A 21,816-nucleotide genomic window follows, 5' to 3' on the forward strand; every position below is an offset into this window, starting at 1 on the left:
TAGATGGCGCTTTAGAGTGTATGCTTGAATAAACATCAATAGTTTTAGCGGGAACTTTGAAACTTGTTTTGTCGTTTTTCTTTTCGAATCGGGACGTATTTTTTTAAAACCTTCCCAATTTTGATTATTTATTTCTTTTAAAGCAACATATTATGTAGGGCAGACACGAATGTTATTGCGTTATATACAAATTATTAACAACAATATGAATTTATTTATAAACGTGGCGTGGTTTAGCAGACAGACAGTATTTTAACTTTAAGTATTTCTAATCTACAATAGCGGGACTTGAAACAGAATTAAAATGTCAAAGAAATAAACATTTCTCTGCTCAATGACAACGAGCATCTATTAATCTAATTTATAACCCGCATTAACTGTAACCCGATCAAGTTAATGCGCATTCCTTGATTAATTCTTGTTGTTCATAATTCACCCGGATATGACGTAAAAGGCTTGGAAAGAAACTTAACCCATCCCTTTATTAAAATTCCCCAATTTGTTAACAGTGCACCTGACCTAAGCCTAATTTTATAATAAACATTTTAATATCAAAACCTCGAACTAGATCCTTTTGATGGAATCTTTTAGTCATGTAACAGCAGTGTATTGTAAAAAGCTGATACAACAAGGCGTGATACAAACCATATTTGTGCCAATAGCCTTTAATAGAGAGATTTTGAAAAGAGTTCTGCTGGGATGTCGGGTGGGTGTTCAATAGGGCATGAAAGAAGTTAACCGGGAGTTTAAGAGAGGCTCTCTCTCTCTTTTTAATGCGCTTTTATATCTAGTAAGTCATCGCAGTCAGATGTACTCGGACAAAACAGCTCGGCAGCTTAATCGTCCATTTGTTCATTATTGAATGTACTACATACTACGGTGATTGTTTACCCATAAAGTTCAAAGCGTCAACTTGGATTATAATATAAACTATACGGATATTAAACTATTTTTGCCAGGAAAAAAACAACAAATACACTTAATATTGTTGGAAAATTAATTTCACGGATGATGGTTTAAACGATCATTAACAAGATGTAAGTAATTAACCTTTTTCTTTTAATTGCGAAGTGACGTTTATCACAAACTAATTAAATTGTGAAGATAAAAAAATAAAAATGTGATTGATTTCTGTCACAGATATTCATATTTTTCGGGAAAAACAAACCATTGACTTGTTCCTTTGCACGATTCAAAAACCAAATCGAATCTTAATTGTTTTCGTAATTAATTCTTTGTGCAATTACTCAAAACAAGATAATATCGTTCGGTCAAATCGTCGTTAATTGTTCTCTTTGCGACAGAACAAGGGTGTGTGAACTGTTGTAGACCCCATGTTCTTTGACAACTTTCACTCAGTTGACCCTAAGAACACATGCACCCTTTAATTTATCAAAAATACAAAGTATAAATAAATAAAAACCGAGATAAGCCTTTAAAAACAATTCGCCATTTCTCCCTCTTCTATTGAATAGGTCTTGTATTCCCTCAGCCCTGTTTCTAAGTGCAAGACACAAAATTGTTTTCCTACAAAATCGTACAAGTTTTAACAATGTACACGTTTTGTTTTTAAAATGTATAACGAGAGGTTATAGAGTATAATACTTGAGGTTTTGAGTGATTAGCTTCTGACGTGACACTTCACCCCAGTGCGAAACGAAATTGTATACGAGTGTAGTAAACCAAGTGCATCTCAAAACTAGTGTAACTTAAAACCTTCTTTCTTATTGCTCAAAAGGGTGTCTTGAGAGAAAAAGAAAATTACGCGTACACTAAATATTTCCCAAGATACCACTAGTGAGTTAGTTGATTGTATACTTTGTAAAGTAACGCGTAGATATGAGCCCCAACGTCGAAAGTAATTAGTTTAAATAATTTTAATTGTCCGTGCCTAATTTAATTAGTTTTTTTGTAAAAAACAATAACCATAATCATAAATTACTATTAAGGCTAAGTTCGTTCCCATTGTTGAATTATGCAAATTAGGAACGACTTGCGTAATTTCCATACGAGTTTAACTAAAATTAATGTTTAGATTTCGAGATAAAGGTGGTATACTTAATCATAATTAAAAATTAAAATTGGAGTTACAACATTTTAGAAATTTAGTAATAACGATAGTAAGAAGCTTTTATCTATTTAACAAAAGAAGCAAAAAACAGAAACAAAAAAGAAACCTAAGATTTTATCATATTTAATTGTAAAGAAACTTCAATTAGAATAATTAAGATTACACTACTACACTCTGCGAAACCGTTTTGGAAAGTCAAAGATCAAAAATGGAAAAATTTCGTAATTAACCCAAGAGATCTTTTATAAGAAAATGCAATTATTATTTCGATAAAATGAGTTAGGCCTTTCTTTCTAAAACAGTTGAAAAGGTTTCAAAGTATCTAGTGTTTAAAGTTAAACCTAGTCTCTATAAAGTTGACTACAGCTTCCCATAAAATGTTCTTCGGGCTATTTTGAGTCGAAAATGTTCTATGAGTTAAGATTGTCCAGTGTATTTTACGGAAGAACCCGTTAAGTTTAATTAATTAAGAAACTGATTTAGACAATTATTTCAAATTTAATTAATAAAACACTAAAAAAGTCATAACTCGAAAACAGTGTCCCTTAGGGCAAAATGGAGATAGAAGTTACATTTTCGACTCAAAATCTATTAAAAAACATCCCCTTTAATTAGTACCAGACCAGACTTATCAGAAACCCCCATATAATAAATTATAACTCATTGAAGCGTGAAATTCTAGGTTAAAAGATTCGCTACTACCTAAATATTTTAAAAAATGAAAAAATTAGATCCAAGCTTCACGCCCATCCCATCTATCGGTATCACGGTATTTAGATTATACCGGCATTTACCGGTTCGTCAAAGATAATATAATTTCCCAAAGTGTAATTATTATTGCTAGAAAGAAGACGAAGATGATGTCTTCGTTCCAAATACCTTAATTTTTGACTCTTAAGGGGAAAAACGAAACTTTGAAAATAAAAATAAAAAATACCACACGCTTCTCACTTACATTACAGGGATGAATTTGTAGGAAAGTTTTTTTTCCTGTTTAGATTGTGTGAGAGTGAAGTTATCTGTGTCATTGCATAAAAACCTGTCAATGATGCACCTTAAACTTAAACACTATGGTTTTAAAACTAACAAAGGGAGAGTGACATAAATGAAGTTCAATTCGAAAACTTGCCACAATTATCTACTGATTGAATTTTCCATAAATAGTTGGTTTGTGATTTCATCACACACTGTATATTTGAACAGAGCGACCCATACCTTTAAATTGCTACATCAGGGATAGGTTTATTTTTAGGAGTAGGAATGGAGAACGGTTAGTATTTACTTCAGTCCGACTCATAGGCCAGTAAAGAGCCCCTCCCTCCAACACGTAACGAAAATTTTAAATGATCTTATAGGCTCACTTAAAGTACGTTTTGATGACGTTGATGACGGTAACGGCGAAAAATACGTAATTTCTTTTTACCTCTGTCGCTATGACCCCGCCTCTTCTTTTATACCCCTCCGTCACGTGGAAGGGGATCCCGGACTTTGACGCGCGCCCACATTACTCTGTTCTCCATTCCTACTTCTAAAATTAAATCTATCCCTGGCTACATATACTTAAAGCCTTTGACAGCGCCTCACCAGGCGTCGCTTTACGTCGAATCTATGACCCACCTCACACACTTCAAGACAAACTCCAGTTTGTAACCAGAGATTAACAAAATTATGGTGAACTATCTTATGAACTTATGATATTATTTATAATAACAAAAAATACGATATCACTTTAAATAACCTGAAATCGACCTTGTAGAAATGACCGACGGCTAAATCATTAATTAAAATCTTCCAAAAATGTAACACATGATTTTTTTTCCGTGAATTTATAGTTTACTGGCGAAGTTTTTCTTCTCGCTCTGATTATCAAGGATGCTAAAAACTTCCCAAGTAAAAATCAGGTTCTTGAAATGGATATTTAGGAATAGATTATATTATATATATTTCGTCGTAAACCCAGTATTTTTGGCTGTAGCGCAACGATGAGTTTGAAACTAAATTTGTCAGCGAAAAAAACCTAAAAAACAAAACAGTGTTATAGAGAGAGAACTTGAATTCTGATTTCACTGGTGTAGACTTTCTAGAACGCGTCCAAGCTACCGCGAAGTATTTATTTATTATTTTTTTTAGGCACGAAAAATCACTGAATTGAGTCTAAAATAACATTTTTAGGTCTATTTTGTAAAATATTGAATGTTTTTACGTAGATTCGCTTGGTTTCTCAAACTTGTCAACTATTTATAAGATTTTTATTTAAGTTTTAAACATAAATAGTATTTAGTCGGATTAGTATCAGTTTTTACAAGAAGCGATATCTAGTTTATTAGGGAGAAAGTAAAAGATGCCTAAGTATTCGCGCGCCATAGTCCCAGTCCCCCTTTAAAAATGCAGGGGGGGGGGACGTAAAAGGAGGCAGCCGGGCTATTTCGCCTCTCCCCAGTCGGAAAATACGTAATTTTCGTCATTCGCGTCGCGCTGACGTGAGATTTCAAGAACCAATGAGATGCTGGTTGTAATTTAGAGGCGGGGATTAACTTCGGACAGGCTACGTTTGGACTGGAGATAAAGCTAGAAATGTGGATGAATGAATTTATACCTTCTCCCTAATAAACTGGATATCGCTTCTTGGTTTTTATACCAAAATTTAAATTAAAATCGATAAATATTATTCTTGAACGATTAAGGTTAATTTAAATACACAACTTTCCTTTATAGTTGATAATATTAAAAGTTTGGGCTAAGACTGTTTTCTTTTTTAATGCCTCATTGACATTCACGCGGTTTTCTAAATTACGGAAATTTAAAATAAAAAAGAAAATATTTTTACAACTCAATAAAAAATATATTTTTTTCTTTCTTTAGAAATCGAATTTGAATTCATTAGATTCAATTGGTCAGTTACGAACAAAGCCACCGTTGGTAGAAAAGATTAATTTAATTATAAAGTTAGGTTTATATCTAAATGCGTACACAAAGGACTATTTTTTGGGTGTCTAAAAGAGTCTTCAGAGAGTTAACAAAGCGCGTTTCCGTCGAGAGAGAGAGCGGGACGTTTCTCGTCACGTTTCTTTCTACAGCGTTCGGAATAAAGTGATCATTACTTAGCCAGCCCGAGTAGGTGTTGTTTAATTTAAACGATGTTGGAATCGTATAGTGGATAAGGGCATGGGAAGAGACGCGTGGATATCTGCGTAACATCTCTCTATACTCAGGCTCCTTGAATGCATAGGCCTAGAAGGACTATATAGAAAAGGCAAATTAAAATGTTTCACATAGTCCTTGACAAGCAATTCTTTTAACATCCTGACTCTCTCATCAAGAAGTGATATCTGGTTTACTAGAAAGAAGGTTATAATTCGCCACATTTCCAGCTTTATCTCCAGCCCAAACGTATAGTAGGTCTGGAGTTAATCCCCGCCTCTAAATTACAAAAAGCATCTCATTGGTTCTTGAAAACTCACGTTAGCGAAACGCGAATGACGAAAATTACTTGTATTTTACGACTGAGGAGAGGCGAAATAGCCCGGCCTCCTTTTACGTCCCCCCTGGACCCTTGTATTTTGAAAGGGAGACTGGGACTATGACGCGCGAATACTTCTGCATCTTATACCTTCTCCCTAATAAACTAGATATCACTTCTTGCTCTCATATATAAGAGTGTCACGGAAGCTTCAGCATGGTGGTCCTTCGTCGCTCTGAGAATTTTCCTGGTGATGGTTGTTATCAATTCGAGAATAATTAATTATTTGTTTATAGAAAAGTTGAATCAGTTCGAGCTCATTTCCAAAAGGGGCCTATATCATGCTTATCTCCCATCAAATAGAGCTTTACTGGGCATGCGTGAACTTCGTTGGTATTTCCGTTGAATCTATAGAGAGCTTTCAGTTTTAGGAGCCGAGTCTCTTCAGATAATTTACGCTGCCATATTGGTGGGTTTAAAGCAGGAATGAAGCTAAGATCACCCAATATGGCTACCAGAACAGCGGTAAGACTTGGGAGGGTGTGACGTACAGCTATCCCATCTGAAAGCTCTCTATATAGCGGCCGAGTCGTTCCACGCTTACAGTCACGTGGTATTACCCAATCACTACTCCAAGAAATAGTAACACTACTACTTCAAAATACAGTTCCTGACACGCCCCCTACCTAACGCATTGTACATCCCTTTAACACACTAAAATTCTCTTTAAATTTAAACTTAACGAATTTAGAATGCAAAATTAACGTCTATGGTCGGTCCCACACGTTTACAAACAGATTCTTTCGATAACCTTTGTAATGATGATGACGATGTAGCGGTGTTAAAAAAATAAAACACGCAAGTATATAACGAGGCAGAACAAAGTTCGGGGTTAACCATCAATTTGTTCGGATTAGGAGAAGATCGGGGAGTTTAGTTGGGACCCTTGGGAGGATTCGAGTTCGACCCAATTTCAAGGATAAAAGCAAAATGATTTTCCGTTCCAAGGGAGTGAACCCTGGCTTCCTATTATACGAGCTCTCGTTTTATTTTTCGTGGGATTCGGAGCCAACTTCTCACGGATATCGGCGTCGACACACTCGCAAATGGATTCTTTTCGCTTTTAATTGTTTTAACCTACCCCCTTTTTTATAAATGCGAATCAACTAAATCTAATTAATTTGAGAGTCTATGCAAGTTTGTTTCTGATAAATTTGAAAGGGTGTGTAACTTCCTAAGGTCAAACCAGGGATAGATTTAATTTTAGAAGTAGGAATGGAGAACGATTAGTATTTACTTCAGTCCGACTCATAGACCAGCCAGTATAGAGACCCTCCCTCCAATACGTAACGAAAAGTTTAAACGATCTTATTGGCTCACTTAAACTACGTTTTGATGACGTTGCTGACGGGGACGGCGAAAAATACATAATTCCTTCTTACCTCTGTCGCTATGACCCTTCCGCCTCTTCTTTCATACCCCTCCGTCCCGTGGAAGGGGGTCCGGGACTTTTACGCGCGCCCACATTACTCTGTTCTCCATTCCTACTTCTAAAATTAAATCTATCCCTGGTCAAACTGAGTACTTGAAAGTCTGATTAAAGAACATAAGAGTCTACAACTTCATAGTTCATACAACTTATGGAAAACCTACTTCCCCAATCGAGTTTTCCAGGGTTTTTATTCCGTATAGTTCTCTGAGTTTTCCAGGTAATATGTCTTATAAACTTATGGTAATTAACAGTAGTTGGTTTAGTTTAATTCACGGGTTACGTCGAGGCTTAGTTGAAGGTCTGCGCATGGTTATAGGGCGCGAGAAAAAACTTGCAGAATTTAATCATGTTTAGTTGCTACGTAAGGTTCTTTCTTTCTCGGTTTCGTGTCGTGACGTACGTGGTGCGACCCACGCGAGGTTGATCTACTTGGTACTTGGGCCAATCGTGATCAGAAACGTGAATTATGAATTTAATCGAGTTTCACCGAAACTAAACTTTATATACATGTTCGAGATTTTATACAACGCCAAATTGCACGATTTCCATTTTATTTCTGCGCGTTTTTTTTCACCTTTTAAATTTCATTCCGTGTTTCATATCAATTTGAGATTGAATAGATCTCATACAGATATTCTAGATACAGGCAGGGATAGATTTAATTTTAGAAGTAGGAATGGAGAACAGAGTAATCTGGGCGCGCGTCAAAGTTCCGGACCCCCTTCCACGGGACGGAGGGGTATGAAAGAAGAGTCGAGTCATAGCGACAGAGGTAAAAAGGAATTACCTATTTTTCGCCGTCCCCGTGAGCAACGTCATCAAAACGTAGTTTAAGTGAGCCAATAAGATAATTGAAACTTTTCCTTACGTGTTGGAGGGAGGGGCTATATACTGGGCAATGAGTCGGACTGAAGTAAATTCTAACCGTTCTCCATTCCTACTTCTAAAATTAAATCTATCCCTGATACGGGCATTTTCAAGTTTAGAGAAAATAATCAAATCCTAGTGAAATTCGCGAGTTTAAATTGAAATTGGCAAAACCCGAATAGCTAATCCATCCTGTTTATTTCAAGTGGCTAATTTAGTCATTTTCACTCTTCCTCGAAGGTTACTTATTGTTAAACAACGAACTACGTGCTGTTGAGACAAGAAATAAGACGTCGTTATCATCTTGGCCAGTTGCCCGTGAAAGTTTATATGATATCCATTAAGGATTTAGATATAAATTTAGATTTTTAAGCAGTACGTTAAGTGTTGTAGACCATAAAGGGAGTAAAAACTACTACCAAGAAGCGATATCTAGTTTATTAGGGAGAAGTTTAAGATGCCAAAGTATTCGCGCGCCATAATCCTAGTGCCCCTTTCAAAATACAAGGGGGGACGCAAAAGTAGGCTGGGCTATTTCGCCTCTCCTCAGTCGGAAAATATGACTAATTTTCATCATTCGCGTCGCGCTGACGTGAGTTTTCAAGAACCAATGAGATGCTGCTGGTTGTAATTTAGAGGCGGGGATTAACTCCGGACCTACGTCTACGTTTGGACTGGAGATAAAGCTAAAAATGTGGCGAATTTATAACTTCTCCCTAATAAACTAGATATAGCTTCTTGCTACTACCCAAAGTGTCTCCAAACAATTATCACATTTTAACATCATCGCATGTTATGTTTAACAGATGTTTAAGGGAATATGTGGTGCGAGTTACTGTACACAAACAGCATCCCGTACTGCGTCAGTAGCTCCATTTTCATCTCCTTTACACTCTCTTTAAGAAGCCGGAGTAAAGACTGAAATTCTTTAAAGAATTTTTGAATATTTTTTATCTTTCTTTTACAAACAATGCAAACTTGTGCGATTGGGCGAAAACTATCATGGCCCCTAAGTATTAAAGTATTTTTCATGATAAGTAGCGACCAGGGATAAAGGCGGGGGATTATGGTATTTAAATAAGGTAAAGTTAGTAACCAGTTAGGTCAGTATTTAAATTCGTGAACGGTGTATTCTTATATTGGCAAATAAACGTAGATAATAATAGCGTAGGAGTATCGCGTTCGTTACGCTTATGAAAATGAATAAAAACCTCCGTAATTTTTTTGTATTGAAGAGGAGATCTTTTGACTTTTCAAAAACCACGCAAATACTTAAAAAGAACTTGCTGCCTTCATGGGTGTTTTTGCGAGTGACGTCTATGAACGCCCATTTTGAGAAAGTTTTACATATTATAACTTTCACTGTCAAAAAATAGGATTTACCTACTAATTTCTAATAAATTTATTCATAATAATCTGTCGACTTTGCGGTATTTGTGACGATTTACAAAAATCAGACCCATTTCCGAATTTCTGAAATGTTTTAGGTCAATTTTTAACTTGGTCGGCTTTCGGGCCAATTTTCATCTTAGCTCTTGGGAATATTGTAAATACCCTGACCTTACAAAAACATTTTCAAATTCTCCATCTTTTGCTTTCAAATTCAGTCTTTTTTCAAATTTACGAACACTTCATGGACAATTTACACCTAGTTTCAAAATTCCCTGACAGTTAATCGGCCTTTTAAAGCATATTTTCAAAAATTCCTTGACAATTCCCTGAAAATTCTACGACCTTTTAAAGCATATTTTCAAATTTCCCTGAAAATTCCTCGACCTTTTAAAGCATATTTTCAAAATTCCCTGACAATTCCTCAACCTTTAAAAGCATATTTTCAAAATTCCCTGACAATTCCTCAACCTTTAAAAGCATATTTTCAAAATTCCCTAGCAATTCCACGACCTTCTAAAGCATATTTTGAAAATTCCTCGACCTTTTAAAGCATATTTTCAAAATTCCCTGACAATTCCTCAACCTTTAAAAGCATATTTTCAAAATTCCCTGACAATTCCTCAACCTTTAAAAGCATATTTTCAAAATTCCCTAGCAATTCCACGACCTTCTAAAGCATATTTTGAAAATTCCCTGACAGTTCTTCGACCTTTTTAAATCCTATTTTCAAAATTCCCCAATGACAATTACTCAGCCTTTAAAAGCACATTTTCAAATTCATTGATAGTTCCTCAACCTTTTAAACGCGTATTTTCAAAATTCCATGATTTCCCCTGATCGGTGGCAGGCAACCCGGCAGTAGTAAAAAAATTGAGGCCTATTTATTTTTTCTATAAACATACTAAATGTCCTTGATTGGTACAAACTACGCAAAAACCGTTATTGAGTTGACATTCCACGCACTGGAGAGAATAAAGAGGTTCTCTTTACAAAAACTAGGTCCAACTTTACATCAATGTTTATAGAGTTAATAGAAATAATCTTCATCATCTAGCTATGTTTGAGTTTGTTATTTTAAAAGACTCAACTGCAGTGTTCGTTCGACTCCGGGACTTGATTATTATTCGTGAAGTTCTGAGGTCGTTTCTTTTGAGGATGATGGTTGGTTCAGAGAATGCAGAAGTAAACTTGAGGAATCGGACATTTGTACACACACTAAAAAAATTCCTAATATTTACAATGATTTATGAATAATTGTAAATATTAGGGATTTCATAACATTCGTAACTATTTTTCCACATTTTCCCTAGGTTTATTGAGTTAAAACAATAAGGAAGACATAAGTTTATAAGATACGTTGACACTACGTATGCTTCGTGATGCTAGAGACTTACTGAGAGCTAGTTCGAGAACGACGCGAGAATTGACTACACTTGGTTAATTTTGCAGTCCATCTTCCTATTTAGCCTGTACTAAGCCTATGACAGTGCCTCACCAGGCGTCGCTTTACCTCGAATCTATGACCTACGTCACTTCATGACAAGCTCCAGTTTGTAACCAGTGACAAACTTATGGAACATATCTTATGAACTTATGGGAAGACTGATTTGTCTGCCTGTCTGATAGTAACGCACGCACTTACAGTCTAACAGGATCAGAAACTAAATTTTATAAAGTCATAGGTTCGAAGATGATTAAGGGTGGAGTGTCTATAGGGCGTCTTGAAACAAGGATAATTAAGATTTTTTGAGGAATTTCAAATTTGACTCTTGTAAGGTTAAAATATATACATAAAAGCAATTGATCTCAGTTTTTATAGCCGGGGAACTGTCCATCCCCTCGGTTTTACGCTTAAAGTAAACTCCATTGAAGCTTAACTAAGGATAGAAAATGATCTCGAGATGTAATTTAAAGAAAAAACCAGAGAAAAATAAATAAAATAAAAAAGAGTTGAGTTCAAAGATCGTTTTTCCAGGGATCTCATTTCAAACTACGGAATTGCCTTTTTTTTGGGCACAATTTAAAAAAAAAAAAGAAACCTCACTTTTCAGAAATGATTGACTCGTGATTCACGGTGTATTTAATACGTTTTCCCACTTTAAAGGTCCGGTTAAACTTAAATTATATTTCGTAATCCTTGAGTGGCTTAGAAAGAAGGAACTTGTTGTGTCTTGTTAAATTTATAAAATATAAGAATGACACAATCCTAATGCTTTGATAGCTGATGTAACTAAAACGTAATCCCACGAAATTCGCCAACAAATAAATTTAGTTACTTGATTGGATATAAACAATTCAGGGTGACGTTTGACATTGCGAGATAGTATGAAAATCGAGAAGTCACGGTTGATAATAAAAATTAACTTATTTAAAAAGAAAAAACAACGATTAGAAGTATTTGTATAAACATATTACGTATTGCAATGTTTAAAAATTCCTTAGTGTAAGTGCTCTTCAAACTTTGAACTTTATAAACAATATATTATAATCAAAATTAAAAATGTTCAAGATACGCTAATCAGTCTAAGTTCATTTAGATGTAATTACCAAAACAATTAGTGATAAAAGGGCTTTAAAAAATAATTCACGAATAATTATTAAATAAATTTCAATTCTAAACGTGTTAAAATTTCAGAAAATCCCCAATGAACTATTTTTCTAGCAATTCACATTCACAAAACGAAAGTTTCAACTTTGCATCAAAGATATAACCCATTAGTAAAATTTTTAGCGATATTAAAACACAAATTCTGTATATTTGAATATTTTAGAAAAAAAAAAGAAATACAAACCGTGAAGTTGAAAATCACAAAATGAATAAAAAGTCTGTCTAAATAGGTTAGGGGTAACCTAACAATCCTCTCACTGTTGCGTAAACGTATCACCCACTTCACTTTCCCGGTATATATTTATACACCGTTAAAGTTTTTCCCAAACTGAAACCCTGAAAACCCAGCATGAGGCGGGGGCGGAGAGGTATACGCTAACGAAACGATAATGTAAACGAACTATAGTCGTCGCTCCATCGGGCTCTTCCTTCATCTTTTCATCTCCTTAAACTTAGCTCGAAAGCATTGAATAGACAGACAGAGTCTTCAATGAGATAATAAGTGTATGCAGCAGGAGGGATCGAGCAACTAACTATCCCAAAAAACTAAGGAAAGAAAGAAAGTAAAGTCTCCAGTCTGAATTGAGCTTGGTATCGCGCGGGCGGGCGAGCGACGGCGTTTGCTTTCTTTTAAGAACTTTCTTAAATTCGTTCGTTCGTTGTCTCGAATTTTTCGCGCTTTTTATCGCGTGCTTACGGATCACGATTCGTTATATCGACTCTCTGAAAACATTAAATGAAAATGATTGGTCGATTTAATAGACCCACGCGCGCTGGATTAATTTTCAGCGGCGAATTGAACGAAAAAACGTGAAAAAACAGCCTAACACGATTTTCGACTGACGCCACTGTGTCTTACTTTGTTTCCCTTGGAATTTTTATAATTTTTTCGTTTTTTTTGTGATCATCAAGGTGTTTTAACTAATTGTAAGTATCTTATGAAGTTAATACAATTTTGAGTATTTTCACTTCTAAATTATTTTCAATTCAACAATTTGATGCACTTTGAAAAAAAAAAGGTGTTTACAACAATATTTCAAAGCTTCCACCAAGAAGTGATATCTAGTTTATTAGGGAGAGGGTATAAGATGCCTAAGTATTCGCGCGCCATAGTCCAAGTCCCCTTTTCAAAATACAAGGGGGGGGGGAACGAAAAAGGAGGCCGGGCTATTTCGCCTCTCCTCAATCGGAAAATACGTAATTTTCGTCATTTGCGTCGCGCTGATGTGAGTTTTCAAGAACCAATGAGATGCTGGTTGTAAATTAGAGGCGGGGATTAACTCCGGACCTACTATACGTTTGGACTGGAGATAAAGCTGGAAATGTGGCGAATTTATGCCTTTTCCCTAATAAACTAGATATCACTTCTTGCTTCCACTAAAGGGTTTTGCCACTTATCATAGTGTTGTTTACCAGATAATGTTCTGAGCAAAATGGCTATAGTCGTTCAGTTCGAATAAGTACTTGAGTAAGTTGGCTCACAGATAGCCTGACAACACTGCCCGTAAACTATATACGATAAAGAGGGTCTAGCCCTTTAATTAAAAACTTTAGCAGAACAATATTTTGAAAGCTTCCACAAAAGGGTTTTTTCAATTCTCATAGTGTTATTTATCAGATAATTTACTGAGCAAAATGGCTAGCCGTTCAGTTCGAATCAGTACTTGACTTTGTTGGCTCACAGAGGGCCTGGCTTTACAACACTGCGCTGAAATTAAATCTGATATAGTGGGAAGGAATTTTTCTCTAGCCCCTTTTTATTAAAAACTATCTATGCCTAGGATATATCGATAACACAAACCGCACTTAAAAGTTTAAAAAAAAAAATCACATCTGAGGAAAAGGCGTTCGTTGTTCGATGATGCAACAGTATCGACATATGATCGGACAATAATGGGGAAAGGTTACTTTTTAAAATCGGAAATAAACGCCGCGAGTATGCCGGAAGTTGACATTTTTGCACCAAAAATGAACTTTATAACTCGAATAGTAAGTGGAAAAATTTCGAATTCAAAATAAGGATAAGAAAATTCCAAATTTACAAATTTTCCAAGAAAAAACGGGTGAATCTCTCCCTCTCTTTCTTGAGAAGTTATGCTTATTACATCTTAATGCTTGCTACCTTAGCAAATTAGTAACTAAAATATAACTATATGGTAATCCAATATGGAACGAATTCAGTAATTATTGAACCTGATTCCTCCAAAGGAAAAAAAAAATAATAATTAAGCAGTATATGCAATTACATCTTGAAGTAGGTACTATCTTATGGAAATTAACTTAGAAATATGTGGTTATAATTCACATTTTTTGCAAAAATAAAAAAAAAACCCTAAAAGAAATATAAGAGACCGGTTCCAACCCTAAATTAAGTTGAACCCCCAGCAAGATTTTTGTATAAATATTTTGTAGAATAAACCATAAATTAATAATTCATTTTTTGCAAATAATATATATATATATATATATGAATATTTTTGAAATTAAAATATTTGCTATATTATATTTGTAGAAGGAACATTAATTAAACTACAGGTAGACGCAAAGAAATAATAATAATAAAAAAATGGTGTCAAGTCACGAGGTTAGAAAACCCTTCATGTCACGCGTCAAATGATTTTACGGTTTCATCTGTATCATAAAACACGTGTGTACATCTACGGGAAACCAGCAAATTATGTTCTTTGTCCTTTCCATATAAAATTGTAACAGTTGCGCCGCTTAAACGTGATCCCAACAAAATTGATGGGCATTTTTATTTCTTTTTTCTTTTAAAACTTATGTTCAAATAAAAAGATACGTTAGCCAAAAACAGAGAGGCGGTTTAATTCAAAAGGATTTGAATGTAGGTTTAGGTTTACTGTACGTAATTTGTGGGGATGTGTTTGAAATTTAACAAATGCAACCTTCCTTTGTTTTAACAAAGGATCCCGGGACATCTTTTAACTTTTTAAGGAAGGAAATGATATATTTTGACCTTTATAATGTGAATATTTAACTTATTTAAGCTTAATTTCCTTTGAGGTATTTCAACCGTTTCTAAACTGTTTAAATAGTAAATAATGCTTTTGGGTTAAAGGATTATGAGGTGTTTGGTGCCAAGGTTCTCCGGGTGAGCTTTCCGTGTAAAACTTTTAAATTAAATTAAATGATATTAAGTTTAATTATTGTAATGTAATCAAAAAGTTTAGCTTCTCTTTACACCTATCTAAGAAGAGCTCGAGTAACTCTAAACTGGGCATTTTCAATTCCATTTATAAAGTTTAAATATTATAATACAATTAATCAATATAACCAGAAGGGGATAATAGAAGGATGACACTCTGTATCCTCTTAATGCTTTAGTTATGTATCATGATACTTCCCAGGCGAGGGAGTCCTTTTTCTTTGCTCTCCCACTCATCAAACTTCAGATGGGCATCGCACCGTGCTAGGGTGAATTCTATAACTATCTGATACTAAATCCAAGTAGCAATCAACCCACAAACCTTGATTGTCTTAACGTGGGACAAAAATCCATGCACAATCGCATGCGCCTTGACAAATAGTTAAGCACCAATAGAGTAATGATGAGTGAACTATTCATCGCGTATGTGATTCGGTTTAGTAACCTTGCTCAAAGTGTCAAGGGTTGTTGGGAAGAATCACGTTAAAATTACCCCGCTTGTGGTACATACACTTCTCTCGAAGAGAAGTATTATCTACTTCTGCTATGATCTATAACGGCATAAATTTTCTCTAGTATAAACTGATCAATGTGTTTAAACTCCCCTTATTAAAATACGACTACGGTTGAGATATTTCAACTTTGTAATTTATCCCTAAAAATGAGAAATTTGAATCGACTATTTACTCTATGTAGATATTTTCTTTTTATTCTGGGTCAACCTATGAGCAAAGAAGCGTTTAAGAATAAACAAACTTTAAGATAAAACCATACACCAACCAAAAAAAAAAAAAAAGTAAAAATAATAAAAAAATACAAATGCCTCATTTCAATGTGAAAAGCTCACAGAGCTTGAAGTTCACGAGAAGCCTTAAAAACTTGGCTTTGATTTAAAGCCAGCTTAACTTTCACTTGATTTGGAACTTTAAGAGATATTTATCTTTATATTTATAAACGTTTTCCCACGTCGAATCTAAATCTAATCGTAACTAAATTGTTTATAATACGTCTTAGCCAATACGGCTTTTCAATTCAATTTCGACACGATATTTCTTTTTTTACTTTTCACGATAACTAAATATCGTATTACATCATGTAAATTTGAAGCTTACTCGGCAAAAACGATAGATTGAAATCATGTTTCAAGACACGTAAGAAGGGACTTATAAAAGAGTCCTTTGTATTCAAATTAGGGGGGTTTTTGTGGTTCAAGGCTTGAAAACTAAAAAAAAAATAACATAAAAACTGATGACAATACATGTAAGGTAACACCAAGAAGTGATATCTAGTTTATTAGGGAGAAGGTATAAATTCGCCACATTTATAATCTAGCTTTATCTCCAGTCCAAACGTAGGTCCGGAGTTATCCCCGCCTCTAAATTACAACCAGCATCTCATTGGTTCTTGAAAACTCACGTCAGCGCGACGCGAATGACGAAAATTACGTATTTTCCGACTGAGGAGAGGCGAAATAGCCCGGCCTCCTTTTACGTCCCCCTTGTATTTTGAAAGGAGGACTGGGACTATGGCGCGCGAATAATTAGGCATCTTAAACCTTCTCCCTAGTAAACTAGATATCGCTTCTTAGTAACACCAACACCGTCTGTATAAGTTCGACAGAAATATTTCAGAGAAATAGAAGTAGCTTAACTCGAAAACAGTGGCCCGGACGGAAAAATGTCATAGAACATATTCGACTCAAAATTTCCCTAAGAACATCTCCCCTTAATATATGCCAGACTTATCAGAAACACCCTGTATACAGTAGATGATTATGGCCATAGAAAGGTTAGTGCACTACAAATTAAGACTAATTTACTTAGTGTCAATACCCTCCTTAACTCACACCTGTACAAACAACGCCCCAAAGGCGGCGCGTGGCTTTTGCTTTTAATAATTTAATAAACATCCGATTCTCGTTCTCCTTGACAACTTTTCTATTATTAATTCTACCCAGGAGGCCTCGCGAGCTTTCTCTTCGTGGTTGGTTAGTATAGGTCAGAGTCCATCCGTAAATAAATTCAATTAAACACATAATTAAACGCTCGTAACCTTCCCACGCAATTCCTAACAAGCCTATCTCGAAAACTAAATGAACCAAAACATAATTTCATTCTGTACATTTTCCCAAATTGTAAACATCGGTGCTAGCTCTCCCGTCCGGATATGAATTAGACTAAAGATTAACTATAGAGATCAATGATTTGACTTTGAAAGTCGCCGGGGAGTGCAGGGTAAACAAGCTTTATACTTCGCAAGTACATTGGGAATAATAAAATTAAATTATAAAGCTGTCAATAATAAGTGACGGCCCCTTCCGTTCAAGACTAAATGTAACAACAAACTACCAATTAAATCGCTGTTTCTCGCGCTTCTATAGTGACATCAAAGGATGGATTTAAAGGGATAGTGAACATTTTGGGGTGTCGAGAGAGCTTTTTCATCCATGTATATGACGTCATAACTGTGTTATATCAGTACAAGTTCTGTTCAACCCAACCACTTTACCCAGGATTTTGAAATTAGTTTTGCTATGTCGCTACTCTTCAAATAGTAGTTTAAGGTTTTCTCAACCTGCAGCCATATTGGAAAATGGCGGGCATAAATGTAAATAACCCTTCTTGCGGAATAACATGCTTATGTTTTCAAACACTGACAATGAGTATACTGGTTAACTATCTCCTAATAATAGCGGATCTGAATAGTTCTCGGTTTAAATAATATTGCGGGCCATCTTGAAAAATTGTCTGCTAGAAGGGATTTCTAAAAACCCTCCTTAAGGTCAGGCGATAGCTTCCTTAAATTTCAACCGATACTCTTGAAATTAAATAAGGTGGTTCGATATATCATATAGCGGGTCTTGTACACCTTTCTTGGTTTAAATCGAACAAGATGAACCATAGATAAAACCAATTCCAATCAATTAAATTTATAACCGCAAATAATTAAAAACTGCTGAGAAAATAATAGCATATCAAGCTTCACGCTGACTTTAAAATAAGACGTATCCGAGTCCTAATAGACAAGAAGACCTTCAGTAAGTGGCTTGTAAATGTAGAAGTAGCTAGCGAGGGCATATAAAAAAGCCATTAAGTTTAAATGAGACCGACGTTAAGTAGATGTATCAAAAGAGTACGAAAAACAAGAGCAACCGAGACTCCGAGATGAGTGCGGAGAAAGGGTTACAATAACCGCCCCCGACCATGTCAAATGAGGAAGTAACTTGTTAATATTTGCTATATATCTCTATATGTACTGGTCCCATTTTGAACTTTAAACACTTTCACAACTCAATTCCTCTACTTGTAATAGGAACTAGTACAAAACCCTTAAATTAATAGTCATACAACTTATTTTATCCATAAATTATTGTTTAAATAATTAAATGGAACCGTTATCCAAAGCGTGGAACGTATTCATTCCACCCAAAGACAAATATGTGAGTCGCCGAAGCTCGCACTAACTTATATATATATATATATATATATATATATATATATATACCTCAAAACTGATTTTAAATTCTCTTCCTAAGGTACGACAGATGATACCGAAGAGGTCCTCGCCTCAAGATAACTTAGAGGACATTACCTTGGTTAAAACCAGGTACCATCACGAGATGCAGAGCAATAACAGTATCCCGGAACCGCCACCCATGCCTCCTCTAGAGGACATCCCCGAAGGTAATGGCGTCCCAACTCCACCGCCATTACCTCCGCCACCGCCCGAATGTCTTAACGGACAAATTGGCGGTAGTCGGACAAACAGTTTCACCGAAAATGGACAACCGGTTGGAGAGAACACACCTGCTTTATCACCCAACACGACAACGTCCGTTGTTGTCAAGAAACGAGGAAGTGGTGGGTCTGACGAAGGATACCTTCAACATAGGTAAACCTTAAAGACAGGGTTTGATAACCGCTATTTAATGTGAAAACCACACCACCCAGATTAGGGGAACTTTGTAAACGAACTAAGCATTATGGGCAATTGAGTTGGGTTAGGTTAAACAGAAAACACTTTGGCATACCTAATTTAACCAACAATGACATTTATTTGTCAAACTTTTCCATTTGTACTTGTTGACGTACTATAAAGACCCCTTTCCTTGATGACCTTAGGTTAAAAAAGCCAGGCCCTAAGTCAGACTTAGAATAGGGTACTGACACCTTGATCATACCATAAGACTTAATTGGTTCTCCTAGTTTGGGAATTCGACAAACTTACGTTGAATTTCTAATTTATAAGGAAACGAGGCGCGTGCAACGAGACAATGCACGTCCTTAGTAGTCTATACGCCAAGTTACTGCTGGTCGCGACAGCGGTTTTAGTGACGACAGAAGTTTTAAATAATCCAATTCCTCTGTTATTTTATCACGTATGTATTCCACTAAGTACAAATGATTTATTTTCTAATTTAAAATAATTAATGGTACACAGGGTTACTTGTACACGTTTCTATTGGGCGGAGGTGTCATATGTCTCATGAGCATCTATATCTGTCTGATGGTGGACAGGTGTCCCAAACTAACGGGGGACGACTTGGAAAGAGGAGGTCAAGTTGTTCGGAAAACTATTTACCATAACCCGGATATAAGTATCTTCCTTCGAACGGGAATGCTGCGTAAGTTTGACGCGTTCGCTTAAGCGTCAGATGAAAAAAAATTTAACCAAGGTTTAACTACTTTAGTCTTTGGATTGGGGACATTAATCACGAGTGGTTTAGAAATCGCCGCTATCTTTACGCTTTCTCGCCCTTGTACTGACGAAATCAACATGGCTCAACCTATTTTATCATGTCTCTTCACATTTCTACAAATGCATTTTCTGTTTCTCAATTCGCAGGTAAGTTATTATTATTTAGATAGACCAAGGCTTAGTTAACTATTACCGAGGCTTAATAAAATTGAGTGTTTTAACGGGAATATATGTTACAGGAAGCGGTCAGATCTTTGGGTTGGTTTCGTCACGTGTCACTAATGCATCTGATGTCAGCTAACTTAGCAGCCTGGATCAAAGTCGTGGTATGGGAAACAACGAGCGAATACTTGGGACACATACACGTCCCTCATAATTTCAGCCAAAGATGGCCTCCTAAGAACTTCAACGTCACGACGCATGCCATGAGCGAAGATGATCAACACAGGACATTCGGTTTGTTGTATTTAATATGTTATCTAATTCATCTATTAGCCTTTAACTTAATGACGTGATTTATGACAGTTACGGCCAATTGTTTATGGAAACCCGTTGAAGAAAATATGGAAGACTTGCTAACCCTACGTTACTGCCTTCAAAACTCAACCATCGGCGAGATATGGGACATGGCTCAACCGTACCTATCCCCATTCACGGTCCAATACAACCTTATCGCGGCCGCTATCATCTACACATTCTGGCGAAACGCTGATTGGGACCCTGGTTCCTCTAAACGGTACCGTTCCTCGGCGCAAGACGGAACGGACACGGATAAGCGAGATTCGGGCAAGAAACACCAGAAAAAACTCGACTGCAAAGGTTCTAGCAAAGGCTTATTCTTAGGCCTACTGGTCTTAGTCGCCGGCCTGATCATACTAATACTATTCTTCGTGCTGAGCCACGACCACGAGTTACACTTCGATACCTTATTTGCCCTCATTACGATGCACACGGCGGTATTGGGTACATCGGCATTGGCCGTTCTATTAGGCCTTTGTCAAATACAACGTTTACGTTTCCGGTTCCGACGAAATAGAAAATTGAGCGATTTGGTACAAGGTAGCGCGGTACTAGCGGTCTTCGCTTACGGAACCTCCAGCATGATCGTCGGTGGTACTGATCTCTTCGATACCAATAAGATGGTACTCTTCGTGGACGGCGCATTGATGGTTTTTCACGCTGCCTTACAATCGCTTTTCATCCGACAAGTAATCGAACGAAACTACGTTCCCGGACAGGAAGGTCGCAGGCAGCGACCAGGTCGACAAGTCGTTATGTACCTCGTCTTTACCAACATAGTTCTATGGATGGTGGAGTTATTCACGGCTCAAAATCACGTCTTCAGCAATATGCAATTAGATTTTTACGGAAAATTACCATGGGGTATTTTTACCCGTACAGCTTTGCCATTAATGGTGTTTTATCGATTTCATTCTTCAGTCGTTCTCATGGAAGCGTGGCGTAGATCGTACCGTGTCAAATACGCCACCAATTAGACCATTTTTACTGAAACATAACATACATTCCACCACCCCATACTTTGTGGTTGGTTTTTTTATTAACTATTGATATCAAAAATGATCCTTCGTGGGACATAATATCGCGGTACAAAACTATGAACCAAAAAATATAAACTAATACGGACATGGATTGCGAACACTTGCGTGACGTTAATTTAAAAAATAAGTAATGAAAAAATATAATTAAATATAATTAAATAGATTCAAATAATTATATTGTGTCGTATGGAAAAATTAATTATTTGAACTCTATCGACTGCGAAAACATACCTAAATACTCGTTTAAAGACTGGACCAACAATAAAACCTAACGTTATAATCTCTATTAACTAATTAATTAAGCATTAATTATATATTCGCGCGATATTAATTAACATAAACGCGAATTTAATTCTAATATAGTTTAAATTGTGTGAAGATATTTGATATCGTAATTAAATTTCATTAGTTACTAATTACGATTTAGTAATTGTGTCAATTTGATGTTATTATTGTTGCTGTGTATAATATGATTTAAGAATAAATGTCTTTCGATAAACAAA

The 21,816-nt window shown here is 35.8% G+C and overlaps 1 protein-coding gene across 4 annotated transcripts; it reads left to right on the forward strand.

The window, feature by feature from the left end:
- The first annotated feature begins 739 nt into the window (after positions 1-739).
- LOC149654043 (proton channel OtopLc-like) lies at positions 740-21,816 on the forward strand. Of its 4 annotated transcripts, XM_089845413.1 has the most exons (8): positions 746-879; positions 960-1,037; positions 18,592-18,947; positions 19,305-19,434; positions 19,497-19,680; positions 19,747-19,901; positions 19,994-20,210; positions 20,280-21,816. In XM_089845413.1, the coding sequence occupies exons 3-8, from the start codon at positions 18,601-18,603 to the stop codon at positions 21,248-21,250; spliced, it is 2,004 nt and encodes a 667-aa protein (XP_089701539.1). In that variant the 5' UTR covers positions 746-879; positions 960-1,037; positions 18,592-18,600; the 3' UTR covers positions 21,251-21,816. The 4 variants fall into 4 exon arrangements, with proteins under 4 accessions (XP_089701538.1, XP_089701539.1, XP_089701540.1 ...); XM_089845412.1 differs by having other exon boundaries at positions 740-1,037; XM_089845414.1 differs by lacking the exons at positions 746-879; positions 960-1,037 and adding an exon at positions 12,113-12,817.

This window comes from Phalangium opilio, unplaced genomic scaffold (genome assembly GCF_054372755.1).
Source record: "Phalangium opilio isolate 3A_F unplaced genomic scaffold, DU_Popi_V2 ptg000079l_1, whole genome shotgun sequence".
Classification (NCBI taxonomy): domain Eukaryota; kingdom Metazoa; phylum Arthropoda; class Arachnida; order Opiliones; family Phalangiidae; genus Phalangium; species Phalangium opilio.